Source organism: Eublepharis macularius, chromosome 2 (genome assembly GCF_028583425.1).
Source record: "Eublepharis macularius isolate TG4126 chromosome 2, MPM_Emac_v1.0, whole genome shotgun sequence".
NCBI lineage: Eukaryota > Metazoa > Chordata > Lepidosauria > Squamata > Eublepharidae > Eublepharis > Eublepharis macularius.
This window is the reverse complement of record NC_072791.1, coordinates 35,461,949-35,478,532: the sequence shown is the minus strand read 5'-3', so window position 1 is coordinate 35,478,532 and position 16,584 is coordinate 35,461,949. Positions and strand designations below refer to the sequence as shown.

The following is a 16,584-nucleotide window of genomic DNA, read 5'->3' as shown; positions in this document are numbered from 1 at the left end:
AAATACAGAGAATGCTGTCTACTTACAAAAGATCCATTGAGATAGAAAGTTGCATTCTGTGGTGACACGCTGTATGGAAGTAGCGGTGGCCTGATGCAAGCAGAGTGGTGATAAGTCTGGTGGGAAAAATGTAGAGAAGCTTAATTCAACACAATTTACATGCAGCTAATGTTCAAGAGCTTTTCATATTAAAATATTAACTAGCCAATACAAACATAGTTTTCATAAGTGCTATTTGGTGACAGCAAGTTTATACCACTTGATACTTTAAAAAAGCTTTTTTAAAGCTTTAAAAAAGCTTTTTTAAAGCTTTAAAAAAGTGGTCGTTCACAATAGACAAAAATACATTTATACATGATTATCTGAGCCAGCTAGGAAGTAGATATTTAAAATAAGAGGAGGAACTTCAGGTGTCATAAGTACACTCTACTTATCTTAGCTTTGCAATACTGACGAAGCGTTCACTAGATTAGGAGACCACACTGGATAAACCCAAATCATTAAGATGACTAAAAAGCACAACAGTGAATCAGTAGTTGCTTCAGAAAAAGAAGCTACTAAAACCACCATCAGTCTTAATACATGATTTGAAAGTGCTCAAAGCACTTTTAATGATTTAGGACATTAATCCTTAGAAATCCCTGTAAAGTAGGTTAGTATAATTATTCCCATATTCCAGTTGAAATGATGAGACTGATAGACAGCAGAATGCCCAAGCCTTATGAGTTCACAACAGAAATGAAAAATTCTGAATCAAAGGTTAGCCACTATGGTAAACCAAGTTTTAAAATGGCACGTTTAAATATCATCCTCGTGAACTGAATGGACAGTCATATATAATTTTAATTAGCCAGACACATTTGTTTTCAAGTGTTGATACATGCCATTGTATGTGCACAGTTAGAACAGATTTTCAGCTTTAAGAATTAGGCAGATTTTAACAGGCCTAGAGCTGAGAGAGCATTACCATGGTTTCAATGATGATTGTAAGATTGCCTTGCCCATCAGTCAGTGCCACGTAGCTGCCGCCTCCATCTAAACGCCCGTCTACCTTCAGGTAATGCCAGCCTGGTTGTGTAAACTGGGTTGTATGTGCTGTCACAACAGAAAAAGAAGAATATTCTCCAATAGTCTCAAAGCTGCTGATCTTAGTTAAAAAACTTATTACACAGTAAGAAAGTATCAGAAGGCTTCGCACTTCGCCAGCTGCCAGCCAAGCAAAGTGGTTGGGAGGAATGGTCAGCATAGCTCAGCTACCCTGGACCACAAGCACATGCTCCTGCACTGCCCACAAGCTTGGGTAAGGCAGGAGCACCTTCCTACAGCCTCACAGGATTAGTATGCTCATAAGACTGCAAATGAGGTTAGGAAGTATGTCCGGCCCAGACAGCTCATAAAGGGTTGGAAATTGACAAGTCAAAAACTGAGGCTCCAGAAGAAGACTGGAAAGAAGAGGAGGAGGAGGAGCCATGGTGACTGTTCCCTCCGGCTAAGTTCCTTCTCCTGCTGTGAGCCAGACATAATATTGAAACAAGCAAGAAACATGAACAAAAGGAGCACACAGATAACCAAACAGGTTCTGTGCTGCATTTCTTAAGCTCAGCATTGTACTGGGTTTAGTAGGCAAGTAGGCTCATCTCATCCACCAAAAACAGAGAAAAGTATTTTTATGTGTGTGTGTGTGTGTGTCTCTCTCTCATTCTCTCTCTCTTTGTCGACTTTTGAGATCAGTCCTTTTTATGGTGAGTGTTCATGTCTATGAGGTCTTCAAAGTTTGTTTTGGGTGTTGATATTATATCTTTTAAATGTATTTTATTAGTCATATTGACTAATTGTAGGTACTGAAACCAGGGGATAGTAGTGTTTAATTTCTTTTCTAAATCAGTTTTTGATAAAAGGCCCACATGGGAAGATATGTCTAAGAGATTTGTATTTTTCAAAAAAATCCATTGCTTACGGTTTAATAGGCTGCAGCCTGGTGGAAACCATTCTTGAAAAAGAATAGCTGAATACCGTGATAGTGGTGGGAGTAGTTTGGTTTTGTAGTGGTCCCACAGTTTCATTAGACTTGCCCAAAGTGTGTTGTTATCAGTTTGTGTTGGTCTAAGGCGATTAGTGCTTCAAAGAATTTCTTGAATTGACAAAGGGGAGTATAATGACTGTGATATCTGTGACCGAATTGTTTCTTCCTTAGATCTTAGTATTTGTAATATAGTAGAGAGATGGACTGAGTGTGCATATAGTTCAAGGTCTGGATATTTGAAGCCCCCATTTTGGGGACTCTGTCATAACATGTGAAATGCAATTCTGGGTCATTTATGGTTCCGTAAAAAATTATTAAAGATTGCTTGCCATTGTTTCATTAATTTGTGTGGTATAGATATAGGAATGGTTCGAAACAAGAGAATGGTTATTTTTGAAGATACAGGACCTACATAGATGAATCTGCACACTGGAGGAGAGGCTCTGATGAGAGGGGGGAGGTGGTCAAATCGCCCCCTCCTTTTTCTCATCAGTGAAGAAGGGAAACTTATCTCTCCTCCTGGCAAAACTCACACGGCTGCTCCTGTGACCCCAGGAATAATCTTTCAGGTCAAGACAGACTGCAGGCACAGAGAGGAATACAGGTTCCTTGGATTCAAGCTACATGCTTCGCTCAGCTATTTGTGAGGCTGCTCATTATACAGGTTCAGGTCCCAGTTTCCTTCAACAGTTACTCTAAGAGGCTTGCTTCGCTGCTTTATTAAGGTGGCTCTCTGCTGCTGTAACTGACCTAAGGCAAAATTTATATTACTTTTCTTTTTTCTGAAACCACTTTCATTGCAACTGTTAATTCAGTGCTCCTTGACTCCTTGAGAAAATTAACCTGTAGCATTTCAACAAAATATAAACTGCATCAGAACAGACTAGGTAGACTGTTAATGCAAAAGAAGTGAAGTTCACAACTAAGACCAAACTTCTTCCCTTGATCCCATGTAATGAACTATTTGGGTTAATGAGATATAGTAAAGCATTGCCATCCCTAGGTGGGGAAATGCCTTCCACCTGTGTTCTGGGGTGCCATCTATTTTGGCCCTTACAGTACAGCATTGTTTAAAAGCTTTTTCTAGAGCCTACTGCCCCAAAACCTAATCGAGTGATGTAAATCTCCTCACTGTAATGCCAAGCACACCAAGTCTCCTGCAATAGTCCTTTAGACCTCATCAACTGAAACCCATGTGATAAGCATAACACATGAAGGAAGTACTCCACCAACTATTGTTCAAATTGTCAATCACAAAACGGAGTCCTAGCACTTTTTTAAAAATGTATTTACAACAGCATTGTAATCTACAGGCATGCAGACACAACTAAATGTTTCTTCAAAAATTAAAAAAACATTTACCAGTGATCCATATCGGAGGATCCACGCTGTAATGTCCACTCCATGGTTCTTGTGCCGTCATTAAACCACATCGACCAAAGGGTAGGTCTTCATAGTAACTAGCCACTAAATTCCAAGCTATAGTGCTGAAAATATGTAGAAATTAATGCATGTACTCATAAAAAAAAAAATTTCTAGCAACAATCAGGTTACTCAACTAACACAAGATTAATACATATATTAATCAAACTGTAGCTCAGCAGTTCTTAATAATACAATTATGAAAATGAACAGGGCGTTTCAGGGGATTAATATATTCTGTTTGCATCTCCTTGTTTTCAGCCATCATTTGGGGATGGGAGAGACAGTATAAATATTTTAATAAAATAAAATGTACAAAATATTCCTATTGGGGGATCTAACTTAGCTGACAAGAAATATGGGCTTCAAATACATTCGTTATAATACTAACCCCCAAATACCATTTATACAAGCCTTTATACTATGTATCTCATAGTGCCGATACTACAGACGGATATATCCCCACGCATAACTAGACGTACGAGGTCATGTGGCCATTGACGTAGTTTTGGTTCAGGATTCGAGCCCAGCATCCGGCGCCCACTTCATTGTTGAAAGTGCTGTAGTCTTCTGAAGCCCAGAGTTTCTTTTTTGTTAACAAGGCAGAAGGCACTGTTGTCGTCCCTGGATAGTGAGCCCTTGATAGTACAAAACAAAAAACAATCACACACAGATAAGGATATTTAACTTCAACAAAGTAATCCATAGCCAAAGAAGGAAAAAAAGAAAAGAAGAACAGTCTACTCTACGCTTAATCGAATCAAGAGTACTTTAAAAATATTTGGATGCCCATTGGAGATAAGCCTTTTGTTGTAAGTTTGGATCAACCAATTTGGATGCAAAACAAAGTCTACGGCAGGGGTCCCCAACCTTTTTAAGCCTGCAGGCACCTTTGAAATTTTGAGAGGGAACAGTTAGTGCCACTCCAGAATGGTTACATCAGGAGGCAGAGCCAAGCCCAAAATGGTTGTCACAGGAGGCAGAGAAAAACCGAATACTTTCTCTCCTCACTTTGCAGAAGAACTGCATGGTACAGCAACCATTCTGAAGATATGAAGCTGACTTCTTCAGAGTCCAGCCATTGGACTATCAAAGTCAGTACTATCTTTACTTCTGATGGAAGCAAGGTCCAGCTACTGGGAGGACAAAGTTTGGAGGAGGAAGAGGTGGCCTTCTATTCCTGAACATTTATCTCCCCTTACAGAACAGTTCAGTTCCCTGGGCTCTCACTCTAGAATAAAGCTCCTTCTCTTCCTTACAAAGGAAGCTCAGGGCAACTGTCAGTCAGGCCTGCAGAGAGAATGGACTACAAAAAGCCCAGGTGCTACTAATCCTAATGAACTTCCAGTAGCTGCTATTACAGAGAGCCAGTTTGGCGTAGTGGTTAAAAGTAGCAGGACTCTAATCTGAAGAACCAAGTTTGATTCCCCTCTCTTCCACTTGAAGGCAGCTGGGTGACCGTGGGTCAGTCACAGCTCTCTCAGAGCTCTCTCAGCTCTACCCACCTCACAGGGTGATTGTCATGAGGATAATAACAACACTTTGTAAACCGCTGAGTGGGTGTTAAGTTGTCCTGAAAGACAGCATATAAATCAAATATTATTATTATTATGACAGCCATGGAAACCTCTTTCATTTGAATAAGGGCTGCCAATAAGCCCTATCTTACAGTGATCCTGCCCACTTTCTGAAATGCTCAGTAGGCACCAGGGGAAGTAGTGGCAGGTCTAGGGACTAGAAAACAGAGCCTACAGTGTTAACAGATGTATTTATTTATTTATTTTATTGCATTTCTAGACCACCCTCCCCGTCAGATGGGCTCAGGGCAATGTAACAGCATACAATTTGTAACATGCAGTTTAAAAACAATAAAAACATTATAAATAAACATTAAAATACTATTCCATATACAATGAAATTTCTCAATTCGTGGATATAAATATTAAAATACAGCATTTTAGGCGCAGGGATTGGCTCTTACATCATGCCCTGCGTCACACTTATGAGCTCCTGCATGAGTGGTTGACGGTCTTCAGTGGTATAGCCGGCGAGAGGACAGCCTAGCCCCCACCAAATGCCTGGTGGAACATCTCCGTCTTGCAGGCCCGGCGGAAAGATAACAAATCCCGCCGAGCCCTAGTTTCCTCAGACAGAGAGTTCCACCAGGTCGGAGCCAGGACCAAAAAGGCCCTGGCTCTGGTAGAGGCCAGATGGACCTCCCTGGGGCCAGGGACCACCAGCAACTGCTTATTAGCTGATCGAAGCGACCTCCGGGGAACATATGGGGAGAGGCGGTCCCGAAGATATGCTGGGCCCAGTCCTCATAGGGCTTTGTAGGTCAACACCAGAACCTTGAACCGGACCTGGTACTCAACTGGTAACCAGTGCAGCTGATGGGAGGATGGGTGTTATATGTGCCATGATGAGAACAAGCACTCGTGCAGCTGCATTCTGAACCAGCTGCAGTTTCCGGATCAAGCCCAAGGGAAGCCCTGCGTAGACCGAGTTACAGTAGTCTAATCTGGAGGTGACCATTGCCTGGATCACTGTCGTAAGGTCATGGGTCGATAAGTAAGGGATAAGTTGTCGAGCCTGTTTTAGGTAGAAAAATGAGGATCGAACAACCGCTGCGACCTATGCCTCCATAGACAGGGAAGCATCCAGGACCGCCCCCAGGCTCCTCACTCTCAACACCGGCGTAAGCAGCGCTCCATCGAGAGCGGGGAGCTGGAGTCCCGCACCCATGGACCCTAGACCCACATGCAGGACCTCCGTCTTCAAGGGATTCAGTCTCAGCCGACTCCAGGGCATCCTGTAGCCCATCTACACTGGCCTTCACCAGCCACGAAGGGCATGGATCCAAGGAGCATGTGGTAGGCCTAACTGCTCGCAGAATCCTGTCAATCTCATCCCCAGAGAGTGGGCTGAATTTGTCTAATGTTATCCCAGAAGGCGGCCAAGGGGCCTCCAGTTCGCTCACTGTATCAACTGTGGCTGGGAGATCACAGCGGAGAGACAAGATTTTATCAGCAAAAAAGCTCCCAAAAGCCTCACAGCCAATATCCGAATTTAAATTTTGACGGTCCCCTCCTGATAAGGAGACCAAGGACCGAACCACATTAAACAATTTTGCTGGGCGTGAGCTAGCTGATGCAATGGAGGCTGCATAGAACTTTTTCTTTGTAGCCTTCACTGCCATCTCATAGGCTTTCATGAACGTCCTATAGGATGTTCTTGCCTCTTCATCACGAGTTCGTCGCCATACTCGCTCTAGCCATCTCAGCTCCTGCTTCTTCCGCTGTAGCTCCTCTGTATACCAGGGAGCTAGTTTGGTACAGGGGTGGAGAGGGCAACGGGGGGCGATTTTATCGATGGCTTTGGAAAAACGGACTTGCCAGTCTTCCACTAGCTCATCCAATGAACCGCCAGGGAGCATCGGATGCCACTCATATCCTACAAACTTTAAACAAAAATAGAGTGCTTATATTTGAAATGTACATATTTAAAATACATGAACCGTGTTATAGAACTTGATGTTCAAAGAACTTGATGTCCGTTGTTTCAGAAATTCTTATAATTGCCAAGTAAATCAAGTGAGAATTATTACCTTCCTAATGCAGCTGAGGATTGTGGTTGAGTGTGTGGCTTTCTTAAGAGCACCTAACAAGTTCACAGAGATAAAATTTGAATCGGGGGCTTCACATATCAATATTAGCCACCAAGACAACTTTGAGGAAAGACTAGAATCCAAAGTTCTGAGCTGCCTACTGCCATGAACCCAACAAGGCTTCTCAAACAGCAGTCTGCCATGCTGCACTGCAGCTTTGAAGAGGCACCCTACCCAATGACATCGACCGCTTCACGGAGTTCACAGTCAAGCAGCATGACAAAGGAAATTGGTTCCCAACAGCTATCGCTGGCTATGATTCGTACCCGCTGCAAATCTTGCTTATCCAAAGTGTATCTTAAAAGCTTTGAAAACAAAGAGAGGAAAAATAATTTTTTTCCTGTTTACAGAAGTCAAGTTTGCTGTTCTTTCAGTACAAAATAGCTGTTTATAGCAAGGTTGACTACTGAACAAGTATTTAAAGTCTGCTCTCAGTCAGGTCTTAGGAGACAGGAAAAAGGATCCTGTTTTCATTTTGAATCGTAAGTAAAAATACTCAGATACAAAGTCAACCACCTCTTGATGCAAGAATTCTGGCACAGGATATTAGTAGCTGTAAAATGTTAACAGGGAAGGTTCTGCTGACAACCACCGTTGCCAAAGGACATACATCAGCAACAAAAAAAGTCTGCATCAGAATATAAGATTTGTTGGTTTTATCAAACAAAAATTTGTCTGTTTTCACAAGAGGTCATTATCCAGTATTTTCTGTTCAAAGTATCACTTGTTTCTGCTCTTCATAGACCAAAACTAAACAGGTTTCCTCAGAAAGTTTACTATTATGGTTTACTTCCAGATATGCTTGGGATTGCAGCCATAACCCAGAATTTTTTCTACTAGATTAATTAGCCTCATAATTAAATCCCATGTTTAGGATTAAAATGTGCAACTTTTGAAAACACAACCTGAATTTTGATTGAAAAATGAACTGGGCAGGTAGAAATTTTTATTCTGCAATCTACATCTATTACATTGGCTGTACCATTTTGCATATTTTTTGTTTTGAAATCATTTAATTGTGAAATGTACATCTAATTCCCGAGCATATTAAATATTGTAAATAACTGCCAATTATAAAGTCAATTAACATATTGTAAATTCCATTATAAACACTGTCCGCCTGTAACACAGAATGATTTTTCATTAGGCCAGATCTTAGATACATCTTTAAATCTAATAGTAAAGTGTTGGACCCTTGTGTAGATTACAAAAGCAGCACAATGGAGGCTCTGACAGACAAGGTAGGTCTCTACATATTTTAGGGACCCTCCAGGTATGTAAAAAAAAATTGGTGAATTAATTAACCCCCACCTCCCTAAATAAGCAAGAGTAAAAGACAGGAAAAAATGTATGGTGCGATATACAAATAAAACCAATTCAATTATGTGCACAGAACATAATTGTGAAGAGCCAGGCCTGCTGGTTTTCATATGTCATGACATGCGGAAACAAAATTACTAAGCATTATCGACATGCAGAATAATTTCTGTAGCAATAGATGCAGATGTATGTATCACGTTTTTTCTACCCTTCTTCCAAAGAACTCAGGGAGGCAGAGATTTCTATTTTATCCTCTCAAATGGCCTGTAAAGGCAACATTAGGTTGAGAGCTAATGCCTGGCCCAAGGACACCCAGTGAACCTCACAGCTGGGTGCAAATATGAAGCTGGATCACTCTAGTCAAGATCCAATATCCACCCACTATTACACTAGCCACTTAACATATCTAAGAGAAAAACCTGGAGAACAACAGTTATTCTTTCCTGGGCCAAAAATAAAATGCTTTTAGACAGTATTATACTGCCTTTCAGAAAACTGATTTACGGCCAAGTTCTATTTATGTACACTGAAAAACAAGTCCCACCAAGTTCAAAGGGGCTTATATCACACTAAGCACACTTAGTGTGTCCCTAGTTTGTGCATCTCTCGTTTGTGGCAACAGTTTTTCTGAACAACCAGTTTGGATGTAATAGTAAAGTAGCATTTGTCACAAACCAGGAGTATGCAGTTCACAAAGAAGAATGTACAGAGAGGGGTGCCTGTTGTTAACTCATTCACCTAGCACTACAGTTTCACACTATGTCTGACCCAAGCCTGTGTGTTTAGGAAACACTAGTAAATTGTCACACCTTGCTTCTTCCATTTCCAGATCCTATTACATAATTTTTTAAAAAATTTGCATCGTCTCCTAAGGGAATAAGCAGTGATTTGAAATATAACAAGCTTTCAAGAAGCTTGTTTCACAAACCTAGCAATAAGGAAAGCAGAGGAGAACGAGAGCAACAATAATACGGTATAAAAATAAGGCGGGCATATCTGTTGGGACAGCCTGTTCAGCAATACAGGCTTCCAAAACCAAATGAAGAGCCCAACAGAACTTTCATATACTTTCGGGTATGAATGACATGAAAAGTGATTAAAAGCTGTGCATAATCTCCCCGTGATGTTTACTTTCCAAGAGAGAGACATAAAGTTTCAGACAGTGCTAAGTTTATGGATTAGGGTTGTGCACCTGGATCTGTAATACCCTGAAAGCCGAAGCAGCAAGCCGCTCTGGCTATTGGTATTTAAATTGCTTCGGTATGCTCCGTAAAGATTCGGAGCATACCAAAGTGAAGGGGGAAGCTGCCTGTCTCCCAGCCCCCCAATTACTCCCCCCTCCTCTGAACCCCCACCCCACTTACCTGGCTGTGGAGCCAAGAAGACCAGCTAGGCAGTGGGGAAGCCCAGAGCCGGCTCCTCCAGGGCCTGTGTGGTCTCCTCTGCAGCTGCAGTGGCCAGCAGGGCAGCGAGAAAGGCTCGGATCAGCTGCTTGGTGGGGATCTCCCCGCCAAACAGCTGATTCTTGGGTTTAAATTCCCCTTTCCGTGCTGCTTCGCACAGATCAGTTGCTCGGCTGGATCAGTTGCTTGGAGGGGAACTCCCTGCCAAATAGCTGATCCTGGGGTTTAAATGCCTCTTTCCATGCCACTGCAAAGCGGCGTGGAAAGGGGCATTTAAACCCCTTGACCCGAAACTTCCCAAAGCAATACAAATTGCTTTGGGGAGCTTTGATTTGGGGGTTCTGAATCGGGCCTAGCATGCTGGGCCCGATTCAGAAGTTCTGAATCATTGCAAATCGGGTCCAATTCAGGTATTTTACCTGAATCCAAAACCCGAATCACACACCCCTAATACAGATTTTATACCACTAACAGTCATAACAACAACAACAATAAAAACATCTATTTATACACTGCCCTTCAGGACAACTTAACACCCACTCAGAGCAGTTTACAAAGGATGTTATTATTATCTCCACAGCAATCACCCTGTGAGGTGGATGGGGCCGAGAATGCTTTGAGAGAGCTGTGACTGACCCAAGGCCACCCAGCTGGCTTCAAGCAGAAGAGTGAGGAATCAAACCCAGTTCTCCAGATTAGAGCCCTGCCACTCTTAACCACTACACCAAATTGGCTCTCCCAAGAATTATGGGAATTGCATTATGGCAAGAGTAAAAAATTTTAGAAAGCCACGTTCCCTCTCACAAAACTACAGCTCCGAAGCTGATTTAGAGTAAGCTCTCTAGGTCAAGGTCCCTCAAGCTGTTGAACCTCTGTAACAGGCTCTCTCGCCTGTGTCTTAAGCTTCCACTACTCCAAGGGAAAGATTTATCTTTTCTTTTGGATAGTGTTCAGCAATTAGTTCAAGATCTGTCAAGCAAAATTGTTCTTTGAACCATTTGCTTATCAGTACATTTATTTGTAAAAAGGTTCTTTATTGCTTTGCCGCTTCTAATCAAAGTACTCAGACACCTGTTAGAGTTTATTTCTTTTATTGAAAATACACTCCAACAATCTTGGATTGTCCTAATAAGAATAGTAACATATTGGATAGTATCAACAGTAGTAGTAAGTCGTTATCAAAGGAAGACACAAACAAGACGGTATAATTTTATGGGATAAGGCTGCTATAATTATTATATCTATTATTAGGAAATATTTATATATACACAACTTCTAACCATTAATGTATATTGGTATCATATTTTAATTATATATTGATTTTATACTTTTAAACCATATTTTAGGGTAATGCACTTTTCTGCTTCTGTGTTATGCTGGTCTTTGACTTAATAAACTGCAACTGACAACTGAAAATACACTCTTTTTTAATGAAGCAAGTAGTTAAAAATATATGATTATTAATATAAGTCCTACAAAAATAGAACACAGAAAGGCAATCAGAATGAAATTTGCTAACATGTCCTAACTAACTCTTAAGTTTAAAAATAATCAAAGTTCTTATGAAATGCATTAAGATTTTCATAGCCTACACTGCAAAGAGAAGAATCTCACCTAATTTTCACAAGATCTCTTCCAATCAGAACTCTAACTCACTGTCTAGATTAGCATGTTTTATAGGTTATTATATGCAAATATCTAAGATCTTTTCATGTAATAGCATAAGCATAATGCTTCATTGAATATTCATAATTTCTATTGTATAACCTAATTAGCCCAAAATGACTAACTTGCAAAACAAAGCCATAAATCCGTGAGAAATGACAGGAAGAGTTAAGATACTAGATCACTATTGGTCCAATCTCTGATAAAGAAACATTAATCTAGATGGAGTCCACTATTTTTAATCAGCTGTCAAAAGATTAAAGTACACCTGTTTTAGTTACCTAACACACTAAAAAAAATGCATAGATAGTTCATAAAAAGTTTAAAAGTTCACCCAGAATACAAGCCATTACTATGTATTAGCTTAGTATTGATTAGTATAATGTGCTTTAATCTATATTATTACAACACCTGCAGACACTTCTGGAATTTTAATAAACGTAGTGGACTCCTCAAAAAATGGCTGCAGGGGGTGTCAAAAGACAGCTTCCAGGCGTGTATTTCCTTGCAAAGCTAATGCCACTGCAGCAAGCAAGAGTGCTTCCCTGTCCTCCTCCATCACTCCCTTTTCCCCCTTCTTCCCCAGAGAATGAACCTCATTACTTTCCTCTACATTCTGTGTGTGTGTCTGGCAAGCTGCTTAGTAGTTACATGCAGTTTCACCAAAATCAGCCTCTTCACATCTGCATCCGCGGAATGAAACAAATACCTATGGGGCAGAAAAAGTCATAAGAGGGCAACATGCAATGCTCTACATTTTACTCTGGCACCCCCAAAGTGGGTGCAAGGACAGAAGCAACTCCGGGATGAATACACGCCGTCTGGGAAACTGCGATTTCTAACTTTTAATAGTATTACCTTGAAAAGAACATGGTGACTCACAAATTGATTTCATTTCCTACTGACACCTCTCTATTTTATCTCAATTTTCCATTGAGAGTCATGGCTATGTCTTATAAAATGTCATGAAAAATGTGAGACCGCTTTCTTAAGACTGTATATGAAAAGGGATCTGAAAAGTGAGCAAGCAAGAAAAGAAACATGAAATATTAGAGAGAAAGAATGGGCTAGGAGAAGAACATCGACTGCTGCACTCTATATGTACTCAAGGGGATCCTAGAGAATTTTGGGGAATGGTATGGATGGAGGCACCTGTTCCCAGGAAGTAAGCCAGGACTACAGTCTAGAACACCCTTCCTTCCTTCCTTGCCATGAACTAGAGAGGAACAGGGAGAAGGGAGGGAGGCAGCAGAAAGCAGATATGGTGGTGCAGAGGAATCCATGGTTCCAGAGAAGAGTACTAGGAAATTACTTTCTATTTATTTATTTAATTCAATTTATATTCCGCCCTCCCCACATCAGCAGGCTCATGAACTCCATCCAGCTTCCAGCTCAGCCCCTGAAGCAGCCCAAGCACAGAACATGTTGTGGTCTGGAACAGCTGACTGACTATTAGTGTACCTCTTCACAACTGTTGGGGCCAAGAGTGGAGAAGCAGGAGAAAAAGTGAGCACTAGGATACACTGCAGGTGCCATAGGACCCATGGATACTATGTTGGGAATCTCAGCTCTAAGGGAAGGGAATGATTTATTAATGCATTTCAAGCCATGGCACAGGTACACATTATTCTCTGTAACAGAAAAATCCAGCACAAAGTAAAAAGCACACAGGTCAGCTGCAGAAGAAAGCACAGAGATAAAGATATTAACACAAGCTTCATCAGCATTAGGAGACAAATGACAACCTGCAAGGAACTTGAGAGAAGAGGGCAACCCATTCCCTCTGCATTTCCTCCCCTCTCCCCCATTCCTTCGCTGTCACTCATCCCTTCCCCCCCATCCTTTCTCTGTCATGCATCCCCCTTTGTCCCTCATCCCTTAACTGTCACTCATCACCCCTCTCTTTCTCCCCCCTTTTCTCTGTCACTCCTTCCCCTGCTCACCAGGCTCCGCCCATAGCTCAGGTTGCTCCCAACCCACTTCCAGGATGATACCTTGGCAGCAAGGGGGTCAGTAACAACTCCCATGCCTCATCCCCTGCCTACCTCCAGCATTGCTACCTTGACTGAGCATGAGGGGAGAAGCATCACTGCCTCAGCAGCTGGGAAGGCTGGGAAGTCCTGCACTTCTTCCCATGCCCACCCCAAATGTCTGTCTCTGTATGTGTGTGTGTAGGGGGGGGGTGCTAGGGGGCGATGGGGGACAATCACAGCCACCTCAGCAATTAGATGGGCTGGCAGGATCCATACCTCCTCCCTGATACTCTCCAGCTTCGCAACCATAGCTTCTAAGGAGAGTAGAGAGCAGCAGTTCCTGCTCCTTCTCCCCTGCCCTCCTCCTCCTCGCATGCCTCCTGCCTCTGAAGAACAGTTGTGAGTGCTTGCACATACAACTTTTCTGAGTTTGGGGGGGGTAGAGTTGGAAACCACTCCTCCTCCTCTTTTCCCCTTACTTTTACGATTGTTCCTCAAACCTTGTTCTTCCCCCACCGTTACAAAAAGTTCTCCTTTCTCTTACTACAGCCCTGTTCTATAGATTTAAGTATACACAGACGATGCCATGTTGAGAATTAAATACATTAAATATGTTGAGAATTAAATACATTAAATATGATTAGAAGTTATTATACAAAGTCAAAGTGAAAAGGCACAGTGACAGAAGACAGCATAGGCTCACTTGATCCCAGTTTTAAGGGGCAGACTGATTACTTGCTAAAACTTATGTCTAGATACCCTTAAAATAAATGGAATTTCAGTTATTTGAACTACAGAGTTAAGGAGCGAGAGAGCTTTAAATTTCTCTTAGCTCAAGGCAGCTTTGAATGAACACTGTTTCCCTGGGCTTCCACACTTACCCTACTATCTCAACTGCATCATTAAGATAAGGATCAACTAGCATTGACTTCACAATGTCCCAGTCTCCATCCGCAGCGATGATGCCAATGTTCTGTATACCCACTTTGTCCATTGTTTCGCGTAGTACCTTAGTAACAGATAATATACTTGAAGAATAGCTTTCGTCAACCAAGTAACATACCATTAATCTTACAGGTCAAAGTAAATAGTAGGGAAAAGGCCACTGGCAATGTGACTATTATGTAAAATAGAAAGTCAAGATTGCCCGTGCAGTTAATGTGCCTAAATACATCATTTTTAAAGGGATTTAAGCACTTTAACTGTATACAGATCACAGAGAGACTGTGGGTGATGATTCTAAGTGAAGAGACACATAAAGAATTCCTTAATACTTAAGACTAGAGTATAATTACCTATCATGTTCAAGGTTTCTAACTGCCCAAGGGTTTTCCCCCCCAAGTCTTACCAGTTCATCAGCTCAAAACCTGTTTTGATACCAGAGCTCCAGCACAACAACTTACATCTTTAATAAAAAGAGTGCCTTCACGTCTGCCCATGGCAACTAGGCAAACTCAATAACCTATAACTACTTCCCACAAATCTGGGATAGGAGGAGTTCATAATTATTCACTCACTGGGTAGTTTGTAGTAAGTAACTATTACCTCCAGTGAACCCATACAAACATGCATTCAATAAATAAATAACAAGCTTCATATAGGAAGATGAACCAATATTTGAAAACAAACAAAAATGTGAAATGGTATTACAGACTAGATAAACAAACATTCAACATAATACGAAGATCATTAGTAGAGCACAGCACTTAGGGTAAGTTAGCACTAATCTCTCTGTAGCTAGTTTCCGAATGTACATTTTCCTAGATCCAACAAAGTATGCTAATACCATAACAACCTAAAAACTGCCCATAACTATGTTCAATATTTTTCAGCTGAAGAATCCAAAAACAAAAGAACATAATGCTTTTTAGTAAGACCAACCAAAAACACCACGATGTGAAAGCTTGCAAGTTCTCTAGAACTCTTCATCAGGATTTTGGATTTTGCTATGGGCCAATGCTACCTACTTCATTAGCTGACAAAAGATAAAATGATAACCATTTCAAAGAAATGATGTGTATTCTTCTGTTTTATTTTAGCGCATTTATAGTCCACCTGTCTCAGGAAGACTTCATACCAAAAACAAATGGTTACATTGTGCTGGGCCTAAAGGAACTCAAACAAAGCAAATCCAACTTTGTTAACTACATGTTTCACAGAACCAAAAAAGTTTTATTAAAGACCTTTGTAGCATGGGTTAGTATACAGAGCTGACTTCTATAATATTAAAAATTAAAGCTTTCCTGCAGCCTACTGCTGCCAGACCTTGTGCTGTATACAGCTACTAAAAAGACAGCAGAACCCACCACTGGCAAGTGATGGTCATTACCTGCACCCACGTCATGTTCTGCTATCCATTCAACAGCCTTGAACCTGCACACTCCTACAGCCAAGTTCTGGTGCCTCCAATACTGCCTCCTGATGCCCTCCAAGAAAGGCATCACGCTCCCTTCCCCACAGTCCTCAGTGGTGGGAGTTGGAATACTCCCAGCAATGCCTCCCATGTGTCACTGTTACAATGAGCGTACAAATTGGGGTGTGTGTGTGTGTGTGTGAAGGATTAAACTTATACTAAAACTGGACATGTTTGGATAGGTGAGAACTTCTACATATCTTTTATCATGAAGATGTGTTATTTGACAGCAGACAAGCCATTATTTAGAAATAAGTAGAGAGTGCCAAGACCAGGTGGGACTGCTTTTCAGGATATGTAATCATTTTAAAAGTTTAATACTGCAATCCTATGCACACTTACTTAAGCATAAGCCTCACAACTCAGAGTGACCTACTGCCAAGTACTGTGCTGTAATTAGAGGATGTTTATTTATCTTAAAATATAATTAGGTTTTTTTCATATTGTTTAGTAGATGGCTCCAAGAGAAAAGACCTCACAAGAGAGCAGACCATACATCTACCAGTAGCATGTCATAATGGGCGGAGCATTAATTTAGGTATTCAATTCCTTGATCAGCCCTGACGTTCACTGGATAGTTTGGGATAAAGTATCTCAGCTTAAATTATTTCACATGGCTACTGCAAGAATAAAACTGCAAGAGTAAAATGAAACAAAAATACATTGTAACGTTGTAAACTGTAAACACCTGGGATAAG

The 16,584-nt window shown here is 41.2% G+C and overlaps 1 protein-coding gene across 2 annotated transcripts in view; it reads right to left on the bottom strand.

Annotated features, from left to right (window-relative positions):
- The window catches only part of GALC (galactosylceramidase), a 52,217-nt gene that overhangs the window by 12,256 nt on the left and 23,377 nt on the right, over positions 1-16,584 (bottom strand). The window contains exons 7-11 of one of the 2 annotated variants that reach the window (XM_054971871.1): positions 14,355-14,482; positions 3,928-4,083; positions 3,386-3,510; positions 968-1,095; positions 27-116 (exon numbers count right to left, since the gene is read on the bottom strand). In XM_054971871.1, the coding sequence (XP_054827846.1) occupies positions 27-116; positions 968-1,095; positions 3,386-3,510; positions 3,928-4,083; positions 14,355-14,482 (627 nt within the window). Of the gene's footprint in view, positions 1-26; positions 117-967; positions 1,096-3,385; positions 3,511-3,927; positions 4,084-7,286; positions 7,418-14,354; positions 14,483-16,584 lie in introns of both variants that reach the window. The other variant, XM_054971870.1, reaches the window with a different exon arrangement.